Consider the following 24,087-nt stretch of genomic DNA (forward strand, 5'->3'; position numbering starts at 1 on the left):
AAATCATTCACCCAGTGATCAAGCCTCCTGTCACACATACTTGCATTGTTTAAATGTCTGCCTATGTCATTTTATTGTGTGTTATACTCTCAGTAACAGAACATTCACAATAATCCAAGTGAGCACTCTGCTACCTCTTCGCTATTACACCAGTGAAATTCTCTTTCTGTGGATTGACTACCCTTCTTGGGCGATGCCACTTATTTGTCCTTGGAATGTGAGCACCACTGACCAGGTCAGCATTTATCACCCATCCCTAATTGCCCTTTCAGTAAGTGATGGTGCACTGTCTTCTTGAACTGCTGCAGTCCATGTGGTGTATTGTACATACATTCAGTGCTGTTTGGGTGGGAATTCCAGTACATTGACCCAGCATCATTGCCTCTGCTGTTGCTGTATCCGCTGCCATTAGCTGTGTATTAATATCATGTGGAGCAAATCAGATTGGCATCAGTGAATTCCATCTCTACATACGTCTTAAAGATGGCACAAGTCTCTTTTGGAATAGAGCACTGTCTAAATATTCAAGTGCTTGGAGCTGGATCCACATCTGGGATGAAACTGACAGAATTAAAGTTTTTTTTCCCCCACTTTTGGCTGCAAGGGCCTAATGGGAAATATGTTTGGGTCTGAACTTCAATCGATTTGCGACGCAGACCTGCACTTGCAGCACAGAACCTGCGCCTTAATTTATCACTAATTGTTAGTCCTCATTCTGGGGTGGCCACGGGTGGGTAGTGTGGGGACTGGAAAGTTGCCAACTGCTGCAGTAGGCCATGCTCCTCCGAGAGGCTAGTTTTGGGGGACATTGTTGGCAAAGTATACAGTGCTTCTACTGTGCATCTCACCGGTGCTAAAGCCAACCTGGGTAGATTTGATGCTGACAGAGGTTGCCGAGAAAGCAAGTATTCATTTCCTCAGCACCAACATCCCTCCCACTTGAAGGCAGCGAAGAGACAAAAAGAAAACGAGTTCCGTAAGAAAATTTCAGCCAATGAAATACCAACTTCAGCTTCAACAAAATCTGCCAGCAAAATTGCTAAAATACAAAGATGTTTTTCACGGTTTCATGGGTTAACTTAGCATGTTAAAGTGCAGGGAAGTGTTAAATTAATTTACTTTTAGTTCGGTTTGAATTGGTTTAAGGCGATCATCTTTTTAACAAAGAAATACTGCTGTCAAGAGTTAAATAGAAAGAATGTGTTCGAAGCCATCCTCGTCCCCTCTTGCTCCTGCAAGCTTAATGGATTTTAAATGGCCCAACATCACAATCCCAGGAGATGTTGGTCCAGATGGTCTGTAAGTGCAATAGGAAGTAGCAGAACATCATAGATTAAGAGATAGTCTTGTCAACTTGTATATTTAGTGGAAGTCGATACTCCAAAATTATAGTGTTTATTCATTGGTACTCTACTACTCTGTAACAAGTCAGTGATGGTCTGAACTTCTCAGTTCATTTACTGAGCAATTATCAAAATACCTGTGTGTGACAGAGGAACGATCCAATTGTAAATTGTCACTTAAAGAAATCAGTTGTTTTCCCAAAAGGAAAAACAGTAAAAACTGGGAAATAAGAATAGTGGTCTGAACTGTTTTTATCCTTCTGGGTTGGAGTTTTTAAGAGAAGAAACTGGAAAATAATTTAGGTGATTATAAGCTCTTAAACAATCAGACACGGCATTATATGTTTGTGGGGAGCAATAATGAAGTTGTCTTTTTTTAGCTGAATCTGCAGTTTTGGGTGAGAGCTCTAAAAGCGGAGGTCTCCGATCGATCAATCCTTATTGAACGTGTCTGACCCTGTAATGAGCACATTTCCTGCCATCTAAGCAAATGCTGGGCGTCTTCAAAAGGTTTTTGTTTAGATGTTGTCTCCCTCCCACACACCACCCTATGCATTTGATTGATTGAAGTAGATGGTAAATGAATAAGATTTCTTCTGCGAGGCGTAAATTAAATCGTGAAGTTGGCGGTGAGGGTGGGGGTTGGCAAAATATTTTGCGATTAAAAAAGGAAAATGAAAGGAATAATTATATTTGTTTTGGAAAAAGACAAAAAAAAATTCAATGCCACATTTGTGCAGATTGATGGACAGACCCAGCTACATGCCAAAAATGCTTGTCAAGCTGGTACTTAGTTACAGCACATAATCTTGTTTCAGGACGAGAGATTCTTGAAGCGCAGTCAAAATGGGTTTGAATCAAATCTCATTAACTCAAGAATCTGCAGCAAACCTCATCTCAGTTCAGCCAAGAGTCCTTTTCTATGGGGTGGCACAGTGGGCACCAGGAACCGGGTTCGATTCTGGCCTCGGGTAACTGTTCTCCCCGTGTCTGCGTGGCTTTCCCCGGGTGCAACGGTGTCCAAAGATGTGCAGGTTCGGTGGGGTTAGGGAGGTCGGCAGGGACTGGGCCTAGTTATTGGAGGGTCGGTGCAGATACAATGGGCCGAATGGTCCTCCTTCTGCACTGTAGGAAATCTTTGAAATGATTATTTCATCCTCCTGCCCCCTTATTATTGGAAATTTGTTTGTGCAATCCTCCTAACGTCCCTCCCATCAACTTTGACGATGCTCAGATTGAGGAACAAGCCTGCATTGAACGGTTAGGAATCTGGATTCAAAGTGAATCTGAAATGGGATTACCAAGTGAATGAAATGTGTTATGAGCAAGTGAGAAGGGGTGAAGTGGCTCTCCACTACTTTCCAACCTCCTCGGTTAGTCACAAGAAAAAGGATTAACGTTCCTTTTTCATGAGGGTATGCCCTTTTCCAAATCTTTGAGTATAGTTTACTATTTAAGCTGTGAGCAATAAGACGACAAGCAAACTAAGGTTTACTTGAGACAAGGAAAGAGCATGGGCACGGTTCCCCATCGGCTCATGCCGCAGTCGGGAAACGTGATTGGGCAGAGAATTGGTTTTGACTCCAAAATCGTGCGGGCGCCAGTTTCACGCCAAATCACATTTCTCAAGAACCTCGACAGCAGCGTCCGTCCAGAACGCACATACAGTAAACACCGTTTGCATATTATTAATGGGCCTGAGCCGGTATTCTCCAGGACCGCCGCGATGCTCCACCTCAACTGGGGCGAATTCCCACCGGTGAGGTTCGCTCGTGCATTTAAAAATCGTGAAACAGGCACCTTGGCCGCTGAGAGAGAGAGAGAGGGAGTATGTAAATAGTTTGCTGACAGTCACGTCGCTGGCCAGGGAGCTTCTGCCAGGGCTGGTGGGAATAGCTGTGGGGCCGGGGTGGACAGGCACGGAGCACCATTGCCGTGGCCTGCAAGGCAGTCATGCAGATTTGACGCCGCTGACTGCTCACTGTGAACTTAGTGCCACGGGTTGAATGGGTGCCCCCCCCCCGGACACCCTCCGAGGTGCTCTCTGGCCCCAGCCGACAAATCAGCAGCATGGGCGCGCTCCAGTGCCATCTTGTTGGCTGGGGTGAGTGTGTGTGGGGAGTGAAGTGTGTGTATGCGGCTGCAGCTTGTCAGTCTCCTGAGTGTCAAATCACGGACCAGGCGAATCCTGCACCATTTTTCCTTGGAAGCGATTGTATTCCACGTGGCGCCAGTGCTAGCCCCTCAACGGTCGATGAATTGTTCCAGATGATGCCCCACTTTAGCTGTCATGGAAGTCCACTAATCCTGCCCAACGTCAACACTTAGGGCTGGATTCTCCCATTCTGAGGCTATGTCCGTAGCATGTGTCTAGTATTATGACCAAAGCTTCATGCCGATGCTCCGGGTGTCAGCAGCCATGCAACATAAAACCCCCCACTTTCCCTGCAGATACGGACAGAGAATTGCTGGGCCAGTGGCCGCGCATGCGCACGGCGGCAACCTGCAGCGGTCGTGCCGTACAACTAGGCGCTGGCTGTGCGCGGACCTGGCCTGCCAGATAGTACCCCCCCCCCTGTAAACCCCCTCACCACCCCCGGACCACCACCGTCTCTGCAGCATACTCAGCAATGATGCCGATTTGGAGGGGGTGGAGCCTCCAAAAACAGGCACCGCCCCCCCGATTTTGGCATCAAAAGGGATGCTCCGGCCAATTGCCGATTGCGATTTCGGCATCGGCAATCGGAGAATCCCGCCCACTGTCTCCGGAAAAGAAAATCCCGTCCAATATATTAAGCCCTGGAATCTAATTTTAAAAATAAATAAAATCATGCACGGTTTTTCTTCATTGATCCCTAGGTTCTAAATGTTGCAGCCAATTTTGGTTGAGCCGATTTTTTTTTTGATGCCGTCAGACGTGGAAAATGTCACCAGCAAACCAAGATCTTGTAATAATTATAAGTATCTGCTAAGTTGGCATTTCAAACCAGGCGACAATTTTATTCCAAAAGAATGCTTCCTGTTTTTCCCTTGCACCTGTGAGTGAGAGAGGTCAGAGTGAGTGGCTGCATGACCACCCTCCAACATGGAGGAACACATGACCCTTGGGTACTGGACGGAGGCTGCCTCCGACTTCCCTTCCCCTGCCAGCCGGGCGGCCCATTCCTTGACTCCTTCCTGAGGTATCTTTCTCATACTTGCAGTTTAACAAACAACCCACTGGATTGTGTGCGAGGGTACTTGATGCACTGCAGGTTGTCCAGAATGTTTCTGGGGCAGCACCCTCCAGACCGGTGAGCCCAGACATTTATGGAGGATAAGGCTCCATATAGCAACACATTAGCAACACTTGCTAGTTCCTGCACCCCCCACCTCCCCTCCCTCCGACAGCATCTGAACTCTTATGGAAGGGTCAGGGACCCACTGTGGACCCCTCCACCTGCAAACTAGGTGTGGGGCCATGAGGCATTACCTTATCACATTGAGTAGCTCTTGTTTGCATGAGCTGCACAAGATGGTGTCCTTGACACCGAGGCCCATGTCCCCTCTGCCATTCAGTAGGTGAGTATGAGCAGTGGAGGGTTCCCTTACCCTGATGGAGCGAATTAAATCATTGGGCGCGATCTAACGGAAAGATTTCAGGCGGGGTTCCTCCCCGGTCCTGTCGCCGTCTTCCCACTCCTATCTAACCACACTTCGCGGGTCTTGGGGAATTTCTCTCCCAGCTAGCCCACACTGGGCGGAAAAAGCACCGTGGTGCAACATGGCCGGTAACTTCTGGGAGATCCGCTCCCGGGATCTGCCTGGCTCGCCACACCTCGCGCGACACTGGGAGGTGATCAAGTCCCCTTGTGAGCGGGATCACATTGTGGCAAATCTGCATATTGGAACGAGACAGCTTCTGTAATGTGCAGTTCCCTGAGGTAATCAAGGCGTTGGGATCTATCCATTTTGCCTTGCAGACCTCGGGTGAGTGCTGTTCACTAATGGTCTCCACAATAGGGAACAGATGAAATGGAACTCGTGGCATTCTCCCAGGGGGTTGGAGACCCCCAGGTGCATGCCCTCTGGTGACCCCCCTCCCTTAGTGAGTTGGAGGTGGTTTGGGGTTCACGCTGGGGTCTCGAGATCAGGATACCATTTTTAAATGCTGTCCTTATCTCTCCTTGCACTGAGGAGTTTTGGCGAGCGGGGCTCCCCATGTTGGAAATGGGACTAAGTACAGCCTCGGCCATGCGTTCCTCGCTGAGGCCCTCTAACCGGAGTCGCGTTAGATTGCGTTGTGCTTCTCAGAACTGCGAGCGCCAGGAAACACGCAGCTAAATGTGCTCGCTATGGGACAAAGTTCCTATCTGGTTCAATCTTGCCCTTAAAATTATTTTCACCACTGGGGAGCTGAACTCGCTATTCAAACCTGCTGCTCCGAGATCAGGCTACCATTTTGAAACAGTGCCCAGATTGCTAAGTGATTGATGGTCCAACACACCCACCACCCATGGGCAATGTGACCCCACACATACATGGGCACTACCCCACAAGTGAGAAAACCCCACTATGGGGTCACTGAGGGCCTTGACCCGTGGTAGTGCTCCTTTCAACCTGGCAGTGGCACCTGGGTACCTTGGATGTGCCATGGTGGCAGTGCCAAGGTGCCCAGAGAGAGGCAGGGGGGCATCCTGCCCTGCCCCTGACCACCCAGGGGCCTCCAATGCCTCCCTACCCCCACCCATGCATCCCAGAGCCGTTCTGCCTAGTCCAGGTTACTGTGGACCAGTACTAAATGGCGCTTGGCTGAGGTCTCCCTGGGGAGGCCGGTAGATGCCGGGAGCAGGTTAGATCCAGTGTCAGCGTGCAAGACTGGGTCGTGCCCATTGTGGGTGGCACCAGATCACGACACCTCGCGAGACCTGGTTAGACCTCACGAGGCACCGCGGGTGTCAGGAAGGCTGTGTGAAGTTTCTCCCGGCATCTACCAGCCGGGTCGCGCCCCTGTTCGGATGGGACACAGCCTGTAGATCGCACCCATGATCTAGTTCTTTCACTGCAGGGTAGTCCTCTGATGGAAGCTGTGGGCACTGACCACCCTGGGGACTTCCTCCCTCCCATGCTGGGTTGGTCAGATGGTTTGCTGCCCTCCTTCCATCCTCTAGGTAGAGGATGCCTCTCCTGGCTTCTACCGCATTGAGCAGTATTCCACAGATGCGTCTCTGAATTTCCTGACCGGAACTCCCCATAATCAATGGGCTGTCTCTTTTTTTTCCAAATGTATTTTTTTCAAAACTTATACAAAAGGTTACAAAACATAAACAATTCGGGGAACAAACTCCCCAAATATTTTCCCCACCCCCTCGTGACAAACAGCTTCTCAAACAAGCAGTGTCCACTACTGAGCTCTGGGGTGCTGCTGGGATTGATGGATCTGGCAGCCAGTCAGATTGGTCAGTAACTCCTGAGAGCAGGACTTTCTCTCACTGAGGGTCAGAAATCTCAGTGAACAATATAACCTGCCCTCGGTCTGTTATGTCTGCAGACGGGCTTCCTCGGCAAGCAAGTCAGACACAGAAGGCAAAAAAATGTTTGATCCAGTATTCTTATTTTACTGCTTTACTGGTGTTCCATTTTAAGTATAAAAGACCAGTTCAGATCAGTAATCTTATTTCCCCCTTTCACAGATTTTCTTGTTTTGTTTCACCTCTGATACAGCATATTTAATGCTTCTTTACTAAAATGGCTACATGGGGAATCCAATAACAAAACTAATTGTGGCTGGAGGGAGTTTCCATGAGGGGTGGGATGGGTTGTTGCATGGAATGGAGTAAACGCAATGAAGATAGCATGAGAGGCATGGCATAGGCATGGGCAAGGGCAGCACGGTAGCATTGTGGATAGCACAACCGCTTCACAGCTCCAAGGTCCCAGGTTCGATTCCGGCTTGGGTCACTGTCTGTGCGGAGTCTGCACATCCTCCCCGTGTGTGCGTGGGTTTCCTCCTGGTGCTCCGGTTTCCTCCCACAGTCCAAAGATGTGCAGGTTAGATGGATTGGCCCTGGATAAATTGCCCTTAGTGTCCAAAATTGCCCTTAGTGTTGGGTGGGGTTACTGGGTTATGGGGATAGGGTGGAGGTGTTGACCTTGGGTAGGGTGCTCTTTCCAAGAGCCGGTGCAGACTCGATGGACCGAATGGCATCCTTCTGCACTGTAAATTCTATGAGAATAAGAGTAGGGCATGGTATAGATGGATGAGACGATGGAATTGGTTAAGTGGCAAAATGGCAGCGACAATTCTTTGGTTTAACTTGTTATTCCAAATCTCTTTGTGTGCTGACAATGAAGATTCAGTAGATTTAAATGAAAAAATGTTAGAAAAACAGTCAGTGTTGATTCTGATGAAGAAGACCCCCATACCCTTCAGAGATTCTATACAAGTTTCCAAGCCGTCTAACTCGAATGAGCATGTCACCAACACACACCTAAACTAAGGAAGGAGCTGTAATAATGTTGCTACAAAACTCGAAACCGAAACAAAAACTGGGGCCGGAATTCTCCGCCCATCCACGTCAACGGGTTTCTCTGTTCCGGCTGCAGTGAATGGAGTTTTGGCTGAGCGAGGGGTGAACTCGAATAGGAGAATCCTGGCCAAGGAGCTGGATTTTCACGTTAGAGGTGAAAACAGGGATATATGAATTGTCCCTTCATTGTGATTTCACACCCTCCCCGGTCTTGAGATTTACAGTAGGTGGAATCCTCCAGGGTTTCATACCCTGATTGGCCTGGAGGTGGGGGTGGAGGTGTACCTGGTCCTGCACGGGCAGATTAAAAGGCCTACCTCGGTAACCAAAAAGTGTCGGCACAGTGCTCCCGAGGCATCAGCAGCTCTCCTATCTACAGTTGAACTTTCTGACTACTTTTTAAACTTCCCCTCACTCCCCTCACCATCTTACCTTTGCCCTCCTCACACATTTTCCACTTATTGTAACAGTTGAAACTCATTAAATTGCCCGTAAAACTCCCTAAGTTAACAGACTTCCAGCCTTGCTACCTCAACAGATGGTCAACTGAATACATAAAATCAATGGGGGAAAATTACACTTGGTTGTCATACTAGGCTGTCCTTTTGAAAATGTGAAATATCCTTTTTATCCATTAGATAAACTCAGCTGATCTGTTGATCTTTTACTTGACAACTTTTTTCCAGTTGGCAGAACGAAGAACCTTGCAACGGCATTGTTTGAGTGGTAGTTTCATCTTCCACTTGTATCACTCCATCACCTTACTGAACACAGATATACTTCATGATGCAGTGGTGAACTGGAAAGAGGGGGAAAAACATTTCCTTTATCTTTTAAACTCTTCCCTCCACCAACCCGTGGTTAAACCCTCCATTGGACTGGTGTAAAACCTTGACCTCCTCCAAGAAAATTCTAAAACTTAAAACTTATATTGAGTCCACAACACTATGACTTTCATCCTGCGTGGGTGTGGGCGGGTTCCTTTCCCCCACCCTCGTTAAATTGGGGGGGCAGGACCTCGGGTCACCCGGTCCTGCCTCCATTAATTCCAGCAGGGTCTTGAACTACAGACCTTACGTCTTGGGACAAGCCATTTGGAAGCTGTTTTAGGTGATGATAGGTTCTAATGGGCAGAGTTTGTGGGAACAGTGTGTCCATTTCTCGAATAACGTTGAGCCCATCAGATGTAAACCTGCTTTTTCAACTCCGGAAAAAATTGTTCTCAGTTAAACGTTCATATTCCAAACTATACAAATTACAAGGTCAGACACTCGACGCAATTCCTATTTATATCCTAGGCCTGTTTTTTTACACACAGACAGCTTTATGCAGCTTTTTCCAGAGTGTGAATGTTAATTATCAAGTCTTTGGAGAAAGAATAAAGAGAAATCCTGGGTGCGATTCGCCCATGCCGTCCGTATGGAAGAATCGGCGTGCACGCCATTTTTTCCCGCGCGCCGGTCCGACACCGTTCCGCAATTCTCCCAGACGGCAAGAACGGCGACATCGAGGTCAGCGCCGCGCCTGCTGGAGAATCGTCCGAGGTACCAAGTACGGCGATTCTCCGGGCCCCCCGCTATTCAGCGGCCCGGGTGGACCAAAGTCCCCACGCCGTCGAGTTGACACCTGGTAAATAAATTCGTCAGCTAGTCGTGCTGGCTGATGATGTGGCGGAAGGAGGTGAGTGGCCGGTCTCACGTCGGCAGCAGGTGGTGGCGTCACGGCCCGTGCTGGGGGTGGGGGGTGGGAGGGCCCTTGGAGTAGGATGCCACAGTGGCCGGGGTGGGGGGCGTTTGGAGGAGTATGCCGCAATGCCAGGGGTGGGGTGGAGGGAGGAGGAGGGGGTGGAGGAGGAGGGGGTGGAGGGAGGAGCGGGGGTCGAGGTAGGAGAAGGGGGTGGTTAGGAGGGGTGGAGGGAGGAGGGGGTGGTGGGAGGAGGAGGAGGGAGGAGGGGGTGGTGGGAGGAGGAGGGGGTGGAGGGAGGAGCAGGGGGTGGAGGTGGAGGAAGGAGGAGGGAGTGGTAGGAGGAGGGTGGAGGTAGGAGGAGTGGAGGTAGGAGGAGGGAATGAAGGTAGGAGGAGGGGTGGAGGTAGGAGGAGGGGGTGGAGGGAGGAGGAGGAGGTGGAGGTAGGGGGTGGAGGGAGGAGGAGGAGGGGGTGGAGGGAGGTGGAGGGAGGAGGAGGGGGTGGAGGGAGGAGGAGGGGGTGGAGGGAGGAGGAGGGGGTGGGGGGAGGAGGGGGTGGGGGGGAGGAGGAGGGAGGTGGAGGGAGGTGGAGGGAGGAGGAGGGGGTGGAGGGAGGAGGAGGGGTGGAGGGAGGAGCGGGTAGAGGTAGGAGGAGGGGATGGAGCTAGGAGGAGGGGGTGGAGGTAGGAGGGGGTGGAGGGAGGAGGAGGGGGTGGAGGGAGGAGGAGGGGGTGGAGGGAGGAGGAGGGGGTGGAGGGAGGGGGTGGAGGGAGGAGGGGGAGGAGGAGGAAGGGGAGGAGGAGGAAGGGGTGGAGGTAGGAGGGGGGGATGGAGGTAGGAGGGGGGATGGAGGTAGGAGGAGGGAATGGAGGTAGGAGGAGGGGGTGGAGGGAGGAGGAGGTGGAGGGAGGAGGAGGAGGAGGTGGAGGGAGGAGGGGGTGGAGGGAGGAGGAGATGGAGGGAGGAGGAGGTGGAGGGAGGAGGAGGAGGGGTGGAGGGAGGAGGAGGGGTGGAGGGAGGAGGAGGGGGTGGAGGGAGGAGGAGGGGGTGGAGGGAGGAGGAGGGGTGGAGGTAGGAGATGGGGATGGAGGTAGGAGGAGGGGGTGGAGGTAGATGGGGATGGAGGTAGGAGGAGGGGGTGGAGGTAGGAGGGGGGAGGGGGGGGTGGAGGGAGGAGAAGGGGGAGGAGGGGGTGGAGGGAGGAGGAGGGGGTGGAGGGAGGGGGTGGAGGGAGGGGGTGGAGGTAGGAGGAGGGGGTGGAGGTAGGAGGAGGGGGTGGAGGTAGGAGGAGGGGGTGGAGGGAGGAGGAGGAGGAGGAGGAGGAGGGGGTGGAGGGAGGTGGAGGAGGAGTGGGTGGAGGGAGGTGGAGGGAGGTGGAGGGAGGAGGGGATGGAGGTAGGAGGAGGGGGTGAAGGTAGGAGGAGGGTGTGAAGGTAGGAGGAGGGTGTGGAGGTAGGAGGAGGGCGTGGAGGAAATGTTGCCGCCTTGCTGTTGGGGAGGGGGAGGTAAGGACGGGCACGGCTACCTGCGGGAGCGACATGCCAGCCGGCCTTCCATGGCAGGACGGTGGCGGAGACACACTTCCAAGTGCAGGTCACACTGATGAGCCGAGGCAAGTGACGCCTCAATGAGGAGGGACGGGGTTAAGTGCGCGGTGGACGGAGACTGTGGGCAGGGCGAAGGTTCCATGTGTGTCTGCAGTGGTACAGGGCAGCCGGGGCAGCCGGGGCACCCATGTATCCCATGGGCCCTGGCTGTCGAGGTGTCAAAGCGCCATCGTTGAACATGTTATCGTCGTCTCTCTCTCTCTCTCTCTCCCCCCCCACCCCCCCACCCCCCATTCGTGGAGGTCATTATGTTGATGCACCATCCAGCAATGTTTGCTGCCGTGGCGGGAGTGGCTGGCCTGCAGGTAGCCATTCTTCGCCGCCGCCAAAGGCGGCTCAGAGCAGCTGCTGCAGCAGCGGCTGCAACAGAGGGACTGGCTGCAGATGGCCCCGTGCCAGCCGCTCAAGCCGCAGGCCCTCCCACCCGACAGGCGCATGAGGAGGCGGAGGGTGACAATGACCACCACATCGTCAGGCATGCGGAGGACGCTGATTTGGATCCTGATGGGGCACAGGAGGAGGAGCAAGAGCAGGTGGTTGTGCCAAGGCGCCGGAGACGCCCCATGCGGCCTCGAGTGTATCGCGACCGCATGTCATTCCAGGAGCTTCCGAATGCGGCATGCAGGAGGAGACTCCGATTGAGTCGGGAGACCGTGGCACATATGTGCCATCTCGTGGCACACCTGGCACCACGTGGAACGGGGTGAGGACATACTATCCCGGTGGCCGTCAAGGTGACAGTTGCCCTTAATTTCTTTGCAACGAGATACTTCCAGGCGTCGAGTGGGGACCTCTCTGGAATCTCGCAGGCATCAGTGCACCGGTGCATCTGGGCCTTCACCGACGCCCTATATGACATCGTGGAGAGATACATTAATTTTTAAGAGGACCGCGCACACCAGGCTGACCGGGCAGAGGGATTCGCCTCCGTGGCCAGGATGCCGATGGTCCAGGGGGTGATTGATGGGGTGCACGTCGGCATGCGTCCACCCTCAGACGACAGGGACGTTTTCCTGAACGGAAAGGGCAACTATTCTATGAACATTCAGGTTGTCTGCGACCATCGCATGAAGATTATGCACGTGTGCGCCCAATATCCTGGCAGCGTACATGATGCCTTCATACTCGCTCATTAGTTCATCCCCGCTATTTTCGAGGGACACCCCCCCCCCCCCCCGGCTGAGGGGCTGGTTGCTGGGCGACAGGGGTTACCCGTTGCGGTCGTGGCTGATGACGCCTATACGGAGGCCACAGTCCAACGCGGAGACCCGCTATAATGAGGCCCATGCAGACTTGCAGGGGCGTTGTGGAGAGATGCTATGTCCTCCTGAAGATGAGGTTTCAGTGCCTGGACCGCTCTGGAGGGGCCCTGCAGTACCACCCCGACAGGGCAGGGCGCATAGTTGTGGTTTGCTGCGTCTTGCACAAAATTGCCCAGCAGAGGGGCGAGGTCCTGGAGGAGGATGCACAGGTGGAGGCCGATGAGGGCGACGCCTCTGAACATGGGGAGGAGGAGGAGGATGGGGGACACGACCTGGGGGTGGGATATGGCCAGGACGCTGCCCGACGACACCGGCGAGGAGAGCGAGCACGTGACGCTTTGATCGCCGCACGTTTCATAAACTAGGGGGAGGGCAACGCTGAGCAAGGCACTTGCACCATGGATTGCGCACAACCGCACCACCCAGCACCCTCCACTTCTCGCACCATCGCACAACCCTACCGCCCACACCACCACTTTCACAGCACCTTACACCTGCAGCACATCGGGAATGTTTTAACACGGTTGCTTGTGTCAGCGGGTGTGATCAGTGCCATGTTGAATGATGCCAACCCGCTTTGTGATGAGCTGTGAGCTCCGGATCGCTAGACAATGTCTGACTCATGGCCACAGCTACACCCTCCACCTCGGTGGTCCCTGTATGTGTCACGGACAACCCACCACATGGCCATGTAGGCCATGGGTGTCGGTGTGCAGAAGGCGGTAGGGTGCTGGGGGTGGGGTGGGGGGAGAACACACACCCGGCCTCACCGTTGTACGGAACTGCGACCCTCAGCGTCACTCGGTCCCCCTCACGACCCCTCAGGCACCGGACATAGCACTGAGGCACCTAGGTTTGGTGTTACAGTGAATTTAAGTGTGACATTCAAATACAAGTGCCCTAGCCCCTACAACTAAGCTGTGCCCTGCACCCGGGCCAAGTTACTAGGCGGCTAACTTCTTGGCCTTACGGACCCTACCACTACATCTTGGTGTTTCCCCAGATGGTACAGCAGGAGTGGAGGCGGACTGCTGAGACTCCTGCCCTGCGATGTTGGTCCACTTCGGCGGCGTTTCCTGGGGTGACCCGGCTTGGATGGGCCAGGTTGCTCGGCGGGCATGCTGGATAGCGTGGTGCCACCCTGCTCTGCCCGCTGCCCACCCGATGCACCAGGCACGGAACGGGGGGAGTCCGAGTGTTCCGGGACCTCCCTTGCTGGAGTCACCGGGACGGCCACCAGAACCTCCTCCTCCCTCGGGAGCCTGGTGGGCCCCGGGCCTCACTATGGGACAGTGGTGCCCGCGGAGACATGCGCCGTGGCACCACCAACACCTGGCGCTGCCAGTCCTAGAGGCCCGCTGTGGAATCGACCAGAGTCTGAACGTTCCCAGCAATGGACCTCAGGGAGTGCGCAATCGCTGTGAGGATTTGCGCAACCTCCCGCTGGGATTCTGTGACACCACCCAGCACGTGGCCAAGGCCGCCGATGCTCTCAGCGATGGCCTTCTGAGACTGGACAAGACCCCGGAGCACGGTGGCAATGTCCAGTTGCTCTGGCACATGGCTGCCTGTGAGAGGGCAGCCCTGTCTTGGGCCATGGATGACGTGTGCACATCAAGCCCCACGCCTTGCAGAACCTGACCCATGGCCGATACCGCTACCCCCATTGCCTCCACTGCGGACGCCACCCGTGCGGTGTCGGCCTGGGTGGTAGCCATGACCGGCACCAGTCCCTGCTCCTGGACGCGGATGGACTCCTCCAACCACGTCTGCATTTTCTGGAAGACGGCCGTCATCCCGTTGTCCACTCCCAGGGTTTCCAAATGCATCTGGTCTGTAGGTGGATCTAGTAAGTCCAGGAACCCGGGAACTGTCTGGGTGGCAGCTGTGTGCTGGGCCTGGGCTGCCCTCCGACCGTCCAGCCCCTCTGCTGCTCCTACCTCCACCTGCTGTACCGGAACGGCTGTGTGGTGCGCACCAGTAAGTGAGCCCGAAGCCTCATCACTTATGTGCCCAACCGAGGTGAGTGTATCTGGGATGGTGGACATTGTTGGTGACAGCAGTGTCGCAAACTCAAGCTCATCATCTGTCCCCAGGTCTGGGGGCTCCTGGGTCAATCTGGGACTGGTGTTATTAGTCCGTGGCCCACATTAGGTGCCGTGTCCGGTATGAGCGTCGACTGTCTGGCCGTCCTCTGTGTGTCACTGTCCATAGTCCTAGTCCTCTCTCCGTCACTGTCACGGCTTGCAGCCCTCTCCTCGTCCGACTCACGGCCATCAGTGTCCTCAATGTCCGTCATCTCTTCGTCTCTGTCATGTCTGTCCGTCCTCTGTGCGTCCCCGTCCAGTGACACGGCCTCAAGGGAGAGCCCTCCTGTCAGTCTTCCTTGCCCCCACTGCCGTGCGTCCGTGGGGGCGGATGTGCTTGCATCTGGATGGCGGGACTTCTCCGCGACGTCCCTGGACGATCAGCTCCTGGCCCTACTGACGACAATGAGGTATGTATCGTTAGACACCGGGAGTTGGGTGTGGGAGTTGGGGGGAGCATTGTGAGTGGGTGCAGTGTCGGGGGGGGTTAGGGGGCGGAGGGCATTGTGAGTGGGTGAAGTGTCGGGGGGGGGGGTTAGGGGGTGGGGGGCATTGTGAGTGGGTGAAGTGTCAGGGGGTGGTTAGGGAGTGGGGGGGCATTGTCAGTGGATGTAGTGTCGAGGGGGTTAGGGGGTGGGGGGCATTGTGAGTGGGTGCAGTGTCAGGGGGTGGTTAGGGAGTGGGGGGGCATTGTGAATGGGTGCAGTGTCGGGGGTGGGGGGCATTGTGAGTGGGTGAAGTGTCGGGGGGTGTTAGGGGGTGGGGGCATTGTGAGTGGGTGAAGTGTCGGGGGGGGTTAGGGGGTGGGGGCATTGTGAGTGGGTGTAGTGTCGGGGGGGTTAGGGGGCGGGGGGAGCATTGTGAGTGGGTGCAGTGTCGGGGTTGGTTAGGGGGTGGGGGGCATTGTGAGTGGGTGCAGTGTTGGGGGGGTTAGGGGGTGGAGGGCATTGTGAGTGGGTGCAGTGTCGGGGGGGGGGTTAGGGAGTGGGGGCATTGTGAGTGGGTGCAGTGTCGGGGGGGTTAGGGGGTGGGGGGGGCATTGTGAGTGGGTGCAGTGTCGAGGGTGGTTAGGGGATGGGGGACATTGTCAGTGGGTGCAGTGTCGAGGGGGGTTAGGGAGTGGGGGGGCACTGTGAGTGGGTGCAGTGTCGGGGGGGTTAGGAGGTGTGGGGGCATTGTGAGTGGGTGCAGTGTCGGGGGGGTTAGGGGCATTGTGAGTGGGTGAAGTGTCAGGGGGTGGTTAGGGAGTGGGGGGGCATTGTCAGTGGGTGCAGTGTCGGGGGGGGTTAGGGGGTGGGGGCATTGTGAGTGGGTGCAGTGTCGGGGGTGGTTAGCGAGTGGGTGGCATTGTCAGTGGGTGCAGTGTCGGGGGGGTTAGGGGGTGGGGGGGCATTGTGAGTGGGTGCAGTGTCGGGGGGGTTAGGGGGTGGGGGGGCATTGTGAGTGGGTGCAGTGTCGGGGGGTTAGGAGGTGGGGGCATTGTGAGTGGGTGCAGTGTCGGGGGGGTTAGGGGGTGGGGGGGCATTGTGAGTGGGTGCAGTATCGGGGGGTTAGGAGGTGGGGGGCATTGTGAGTGGGTACAGTGTCGGGGGGGTTAGGGGGTGGGGGGGCATTGTGAGTGGGTGCAGTGTCGGGGGGTTAGGGGGGGGCATTGTGAGTGGGTGCAGTGTCGGGGGGGTTAGGGGGTGGAGGGCATTGTGAGTGGGTGCAGTGTCGGGGGGGTTGGGGGGCATTGTGAGTGGGTGCAGTGTCGGGGGGGTTAGGGGGTGGGGGGCATTGTGAGTGGGGGCAGTGTCGGGGGGTTAGGGGTGGGGGGCATTGTGAGTGGGTGCAGTGTCGGGGGGTTGGGGTGGGGGGCATTGTAGTGGGTGCAGTGTCGGGGGGTTAGGGGTGGGGGGGCATTGTGAGGGGTGCAGTGTCGGGGGGTTAGGGGGGGGGGGCATTGTGAGTGGGTGCAGTGTCGGGGGGTTAGGGGGTGGGGGGCATTGTCTGGGTGCAGTGTCGGGGGGTTAGGCGGTGGGGGGCATTGTGAGTGGGTGCAGTGTCGGGGGGGTTAGGGGGTGGGGGGCATTGTGAGTGGGTGCAGTGTCGGGGGGGTTAGGGGGTGGGGGCACTGTGAGTGGGTGCAGTGTCGGGCGTGGTTAGGTAGTGGGGGACATTGTCAGTGGGTGCAGTGTCGAGGGGGGTTAGGGGGTGGGGGGCATTGTGAGTGGGTGCAGTGTCGGGGGTGGTTAGGGGATGGGGGGCATTGTCAGTGGGTGCAGTGTCGGGGGTGGTTAGGGGTGGAGGGCATTGTGAGTGGGTGCAGTGTCGGGGGGGGTTAGGGGGTGAGGCGACATTGTGAGTGGGTGCAGTGCGGGGGGGTTAGGGGGTGGGGGGGGCATTGTGAGTGGGTGCAGTGTCAGGGGGTTAGGGGGTGGAGGGCATTGTGAGTGGGTGCAGTGTCGAGGGGGTTAGGGGGTGGGGGCATTGTCGGGGGGTGCAGTGTCGGGGGGTTTAGGGGGTGGGGGGCATTGTGAGTGGGTATAGTGTCGGGGGTTAGGGGGTGGAGGGCATTGTGAGTGGGTGCAGTGTCGGGGGGATTAGGGGATGGGGCATTGTGAGTGGGTGCAGTGTCGGGGGTTAGGGGGTGGAGGGCATTGTGAGTGGGTGCAGTGTCGGGGGGGTTAGGGGGTGGGGGGCATTGTCAGTGGGTGCAGTGTCGGGGGGGTTAGGGGTGGGGGGGCATTGTCAGTGGGTGCAGTGTCGGGGGTTAGGGGGTGGGGGCATTGACCGGGGGTGCAGTGTCGGGGGGGGTTAGGGGGGGGGGGGGGCATTGTGAGTGGGTGCAGTGTCGGGGGGGTTAGGGGGTGGAGGGCATTGTGAGTGGGTGCAGTATCGGGGGGGTTAGGGGGTGGGGGGCATTGTGAGTGGGGGCAGTATCGGGGGTGGGTTAGGGGGTGGGGGGCACTGTGAGTGGGTGCAGTGTCGAGGGGGTGAGGGGGTGGGGGCATTGTGAGTGGGTGCAGTGTCGGGGGGGTTGGGGGTGGGGGGGCATTGTTGGGGGGTGCAGTGTCGGGGGGGTTAGGGGGTGGGGGGGCACTGTGAGTGGGTGCAGTGTCGGGGGGTTAGGGGGTGGGGGGCATTGTCAGTGGGTGTAGTGACGGGGGGTTAGGGGGTGGGGGGCATTGTGAGTGGGTGCAGTGTCGGGGGGGGTTAGGGGGGTGGGGGGCATTGTGAGTGGGTGCAGTGTCGGGGGGTTAGGGGGTGGGGGGCATTGTGAGTGGGTGCAGTATCGGGGTTGGGTTGGGGGTAGGAGGCATTGTGAGTGGGTGCAGTGTCGGGGGGGTTAGGGGGCGGGGGGGCATTGTCAGTGGGTGCAGTGTCGGGGGTGGTTAGGGATGGGGGGCATTGTGAGTGGGTGTAGTGTCGGGGGGGTTAGGGGGCGGGGGGGGGCATTGTCAGTGGGTGCAGTGTCGGGGTTGGTTAGGGGGTGGGGGGGCATTGTGAGTGGGTGTAGTGTCGGGGGGGTTAGGGGGTGGGGGCATTGTGAGTGGGTGCAGTGTCGGGGGGGTGAGGGGGTGGGGGGCATTGTGAGTGGGTGTAGTGTCGGGGGGGTTAGGGGGTGGGGGCATTGTGAGTGGGTGCAGTGTCGAGGGGGTGAGGGGGTGGGGGGGCATTGTGAGTGGGTGCAGTGTCGGGGGGGTTAGGGGGTGGGGGGCATTGTGAGTGGGTGCAGTGTCGGGGGGGTTAGGGGATGGGGGGGAATTGTGAGTGGGTGCAGTGTCGGGGGGTTAGGGGGTGGAGGGCATTGTGAGTGGGTGCAGTATCGGGGGTGGGTTGGGCGTAGGGGGCATTGTGAGTGGGTGCAGTGTCGGGGTTGGTTAGGGGGTGGGGGGGCATTGTGAGTGGGTGTAGTGTCGGGGGGGTTGGGGGTGGGGGCATTGTGAGTGGGTGCAGTGTCGGGGGGTAGGGAGTGGGGGGGCATTGTGAGTGGGTGCAGTGTCGGGGGGGTTAGGGGTTATCGGGCATTGTGAGTGGGTGCAGTATCGGGGGTGGGTTGGGGGTAGGGGGCATTGAGAGTGGGTGCAGTGTCGAGGAGGTTAAGGGGTGGGGGAATTTTGAGTGGGTGCAGTGTCGGGGGGGGTTAGGGGGTGGGGGGGCATTGTGAGTGGGTGCAGTATCGGGAGTGGGTTGGGGGAGGGGGCATTGTGAGTGGGTGCAGTGTCGGGGGGGTTAGGGGGCGGGGGGGCATTGTCAGTGGGTGCAGTGTCGGGGGTGGTTAGGGGATGGGGGGCATTCTGAGTGGGTGTAGTGTCGGGGGGGTTAGGGGGCGGGGGGGGCATTGTCAGTGGGTGCAGTGTCGGGGTTGGTTAGGGGGTGGGGGGGCATTGTGAGTGGGTGTAGTGTCGGGGGGGGTTAGGGGGTGGGGGGCATTGTGAGTGGGTGTAGTGTCGGGGGGGTTAGGGGGTGGAGGGCATTGTGAGTGGGTGCAGTGTCGGGGGGGTTAGGGGGTGGGGGCATTTTGAGTGGGTGCAGTGTCGGGGGGTTAGGGGGTGGGGGCATTTTGAGTGGGTGCAGTGTCGGGGGGGGTTAGGGGGTGGGGAGGGCATTGTGAGTGGGTGCAGTGTCTGGGCGGGTTAGGGGGTGGGGGGATATGTTTCACGGGGTGGGTTGAAACGGGGGGGGGCTTAGGGCAGTGGTAGAGGGTGCAGTGAGGGGGGGGTGGGAGGAGGTGACGGGCTGAGGAGGTGTAGCTAGGCACGGTTGTCTCACTTGTTCTTGCGCCTCTGACCTGGCATGACATGGCGCTACCTCCCGGGTGCGGCTCCCCCAGCGAGGTCCAGAGCCTCTGCCCATGGACGGTGAGGGGGAGCAGCACAGGTGATCCCCCATCGGTTCTTGAGTGCTCACAAAGGTTGTGCGCAGTCTTGTCCTGCGGGGTTGGGGGGGCGGGGGGGAGAAAGCATCAGAGTTAGGCAGTCACCATCAAGACGTGCGGATGTTGTCACCATTATTACTGGGTGGGGGGGGACCTTGGCACCACGCCATGGCAGCTCTCGGGGGGGGGGGGTGTTGCCCATGTGGGTCGGTTACAATGTGGTATCCCCCCCCCCGCCCCTCCCCCAGCCCCCTGCGTGGGCAGAGGGGGGGCTATGATACGTGATGGGGGACGTTGGGGGGGGGGGGGAAACCTCGGGGTACTTACCCTGGCAGCCCTCGTGAGGTCGTGGACCTACTTGCGGCACTGTTCTCCAGACCGGGGGGTGTGCCCCACAGTACTTACTGCGGTGCCCACCTCACGCCAACCGCGCTTCACAGTGCTAGCTGGTTGCCGGTACCCACGTCTTGGGCATAAGATGGCCCTGCGCTTTCCACGACGTCCAGCATCGTGTTCAGATCACTGTCCCTGAACCTGGGAGCGGCACGGCGGGGCTCAACCATCTCCATCGGTCGGGTCCTCTGAGCGCGCATCACCCACTTTAAATTACACGGCATGGCATCATCCGGTCGTCGTGCGATGATGACGCCGCTCTGGCGCCACGTTTCTCACGGGCCCTTTATCGGGGCCTGAATTGATCGTGCCCGAGGCCGTTTTGCATCGTCGTGAAACGCGACGGCTTTCACGACAGCGCAGACGCTCTGCCTCATTATCGGACAATCGCGTCCCTTGTATTTATTGTTACAATAAAGATACTAATTTGATAGAAAATGTTTTGCAGAACTCTGCTAGTATTAAATATGACAATTTTCCATTTTTAAGTGTAACTAGTTTTGGTACGTTACAACAGTGACTGTCTTAACTTCAAAAGTTTGTTGTTCATAAAGTGTTCTGGATTATGCAAAGTCTATGAAGGACACTATATAAATGCAATTATTTTCTCGCTTTGGAGAAAGCCAGAATCCCTAAACTGCTTGGCTTCTCAGCATTATTAAATATAGTGTGTAAATCTATCTATAGGTTAAATCAAGTTCTTCCCTTCTTGTTTAAATACAGTACTACACCAGGAATTTCCTTTGGGTTTGACCTGCTGAGCTGCTGTGGCTTCTGCCAAAGATACAGTGACAGCGCAGGAGAAGCCATTCCTGATGCATTCCTTCTCTTGGAAAGCTCTTAATGTTAATCGCCTACTGCACTTTGGAGAAAAAAAATCCTGCTATTGAATCATTCAAATGAAATACCAGCAGCACAGCAAAGTGTCCAAAGGAAGCAGCAGATAATTCAAATCAAGTGACTGGATTAAATGGAGCCAGCTGCTATGAGCTGTATTAGTAATAATATAAAGCTGATTTTGAAACATGTAACCATTTGGCAAAAAACAACTCCGACTGTCGAACAAATGAGACATCATTTCCTCAGGAAGTGTTGTACAGCCTTGTATCCTGGAACTCCTTCCCTAACAGCACAGTGGGTGTACCTACACTTTGGACTGCAGCGGTTGAAGAAGGCAACTCACCACCACCTTCTGAAGGGCAACTAGGGACGGGCAATAAATGCTAGCTTAATCGGTGACGCCCACATCCCTTAAATGAATTTTTCAAAAAATATGACACAACAGTAGAACTGTGGAGCTAAAAAAGGAAGTTAATACTCACGGCAATTTCCTTTGTACTGTTTATTTTTTTACAGGAGCTTGTACAGCAGTTTTTCGGGGAAGAACAGAAATTATGCTGTTTAATGCTGGGGAAATGCAATGCTTTTTAAAAGGAGCGGCAACCTCCATTTTCTCATGTTGTTTATGTTTTGTTTTCTCTCTGCAGGCATAGATCAGCGGTACAGACTGTAAACTATGGTGCAAAGGCAACAGCATATCAGGAAACCTTGGACGTGACTCCTGCCACAATTCATTGTGTGCTGAAATCGACTGTTTCCCAACTCTCACCTGCTCCTGTACAACACGCACACCAACGAGGCATGGGGAACGACAGCCAGAACCCTACGTGCTTCACCAATGATTCATTCAAGTACACCCTGTACGGCTCTGTGTACAGCATTGTGTTCATTCTCGGATTGCTGACTAACTGTATCTCCCTGTACTTCTTCAGCTGCAGAATGAAGATGCGGAACGAAACGACGATATTTATGACGAATCTCGCCGTATCTGACCTCCTCTTCGTCTTCACGCTGCCCTTCAAGATTTTTTACAACATCAACAGGCACTGGCCATTTGGCGACGGGCTGTGCAAGGTTTCTGGGACGGCGTTCCTCACGAACATATACGGGAGCATGCTGTTTCTCACCTGCATCAGTGTCGACCGATTCCTGGCCATAGTTTACCCGTTCAGATCTCGGACCATCAGGACAAGGCGAAACACCAGCATAATCTGCGCTGGGGTGTGGCTCCTGGTTCTCAGTGGGGGAATCTCTGCATCTCTGTTCTCCACCACCAACAACAGAGGGGATAACTCCAGCACGACGTGCTTTGAAGGCTTCTCCAAAGACACCTGGAAAACCTACCTGTCCAAGATCACCATATTCATCGAAATAGTTGGATTTCTTATCCCCTTGCTGTTGAACCTGACCTGCTCCTCGTTGGTGCTGAGGACGCTGAGAAAACCAGAGACGTTGTCTCCAATTGGAGCCAACAAAGAAAGGGTGCTCAAGATGATCATTGTGCACTTGTCCATTTTCATAATATGTTTTGTGCCCTACAACTCCATCCTATTTATCTATGCCCTTGTGCGCTCGCAGGCAATTGCAAATTGCCCCTTGGAGAGGTTGGCCAAGATCATGTACCCGATCACTTTATGCCTGGCCACCACAAATTGCTGCCTCGACCCCTTTGTTTATTACTTTACGTCAGAGTACTTTCAGAAGTATTTCAACATCAGGCCCCGCAACAAGCTTGATTCCATTTTTAAAAGCGAAACACCCCTAACGGTCAAGGGGGAGCCAACGGCGGAGGGAGCAGTGGGTTCTGGCAATCGGAACGGAGCCAATATTCAATTGGAATCTCAGTTTTAAGCTTGCGTACCTGAGTGAGAGAAAGATGGGCTTCAGGACTTTTGAAGACCACACCTGCTCAACAATGTATGCTCTGCGAGGTAATGCTCCAGGATTTCAGAAGGGAACTGCTGGAGATGACGTATGTTGCCACACGCTGAATAGAATGCAGTACCTTGCTAGAACCAAAACAGCCACTGATTGCAATGATTCTCCAGTAGCAGGGTTTTGCACTACTGTACGTCGAGCAGACACACTTGCCACTAGTATGGTTCACTTACAAGCTTTCATGGCCATAATGAGAAATTCCCTTTATTAATTCTGAAATGTCAGTTAAAACCGATGATGTGTAATCTCTAACTGTACGCCGTATTGCTTTTTTTTATGTCAATGAACTAGGCATCCGTTGCGTCATTTAGTTAAAAAGAATGAAATGAAATGAAAATCGCTTATTGTAAGGAGGCTTCAAATTAAGTTACTGTGAAAAGCCGCTAGTCGCCACATTCCAGCGCCTGTTTGGAGAGGCTGCTACGGGAATTGAACCGTGCTGCTGGCTTGCCTTGGTCTGCTTATAAAGCCAGCTCTTTAGCCCTGTGCTAAACCAGCCCCTTATTGTAAACTGTGCCAATTTTGGCTTTCGCAGTTCTGGCATCTAGTTGCTAACTCAAATACTTTACCAAGTTTTTCAATTAATTAGTACTTTAAAATCAGCAGTAACCTCCATCTGCACCGATGTGCCCCTGACATGAACCATGTTAATATTCAAAGAAGGACTTTTGAGCATTGGCCACCACACTTTTGACACATTGCGTGCGATCTACCGGCCGTATTGCACCCAAGTGGAGCGCAACACAGCCAGGAGGTACCAGGAAAGGCCTCCTTCGGGCTTCCCCACAGCCAGTACGCCTGACGAGATCTACCCAGACATCACGAGGCGTCTCCAAGCCTTGCATGCCTAAGTAGGTTTAAAACCAGCTTAGGAGTACTCACCCGGGATCTTTCGGGCTCCCGTCAACTAGCGGCCCCCCCAGGGCGCCCCCAGCCAAGTGCCGTTCAGTACTGGTCCACACAAATGTGGAGCAGATGGAGCGATATCTGGGAAGTCTACCAGGCCATTGGCAGCCCCTGGGTGGTCAGGGACAGGGCAGGGTGGCCCCCTGGCCCTCCCCCATGCACACGGGCACTTTGGAAATGCCACCTTGGCACTGCCACCCCGGTTGGCATGGCCATGGGTCAGGACTTGAGGAGGTCATGCCCTGAAAAGAGGGTTGGGGGTGCAGAGTGGGTATGAAGGGGTCTCTGGAAGGTAGGGGTGAAAAGAGGGAGTCCTGGAATGGGGAGAGGGTGGCGGGGGAAGGCCTGAAAAGGGGGGCCCTCAGCTACGCCTTAGCGAGGTGTCCTCACTTCGGGGTGTGTGAGGTAGTGCCCATATCGGTGTGTATGGGAAGGGGGGGGGGGGGGGGGGGGGTAACATTGTTTGTATGTGGGGTGACCCTCAAGCCCACTTGGAGATTAGGGCACCCTTTCAAAAATAGTGGCCGAATAGAGGAGCCAGCCTGATCAGAGAGTTCAGCTCCCCAGTGATGAAAATAATTCTTAAATGTGGGCTATCGCAGCGAGAAACTCTCCAGGGCCCCCAAAAAGTGACCAAGTGTGGTTAGATAGCGGTGG

At 55.2% G+C, this 24,087-nt stretch overlaps 1 protein-coding gene across 2 annotated transcripts in view; it reads left to right on the top strand.

The window, feature by feature from the left end:
* The window catches only part of LOC119952285 (lysophosphatidic acid receptor 4-like), a 63,344-nt gene extending 39,497 nt beyond the window's left edge, over nucleotides 1-23,847 (top strand). For both annotated transcript variants that reach the window (XM_038775908.1, XM_038775909.1), the window contains exon 2: nucleotides 21,234-23,847. In XM_038775908.1, the coding sequence (XP_038631836.1) occupies nucleotides 21,388-22,437 (1,050 nt within the window). In that variant the 5' untranslated portion in view covers nucleotides 21,234-21,387 and the 3' untranslated portion in view covers nucleotides 22,438-23,847. The remainder of the gene's footprint in view (nucleotides 1-21,233) is intronic.
* Nucleotides 23,848-24,087: the final 240 nt, after the last annotated feature.

This window comes from Scyliorhinus canicula, chromosome 17, assembly GCF_902713615.1.
Source record: "Scyliorhinus canicula chromosome 17, sScyCan1.1, whole genome shotgun sequence".
Taxonomy (NCBI): Eukaryota; Metazoa; Chordata; class Chondrichthyes; order Carcharhiniformes; family Scyliorhinidae; genus Scyliorhinus; species Scyliorhinus canicula.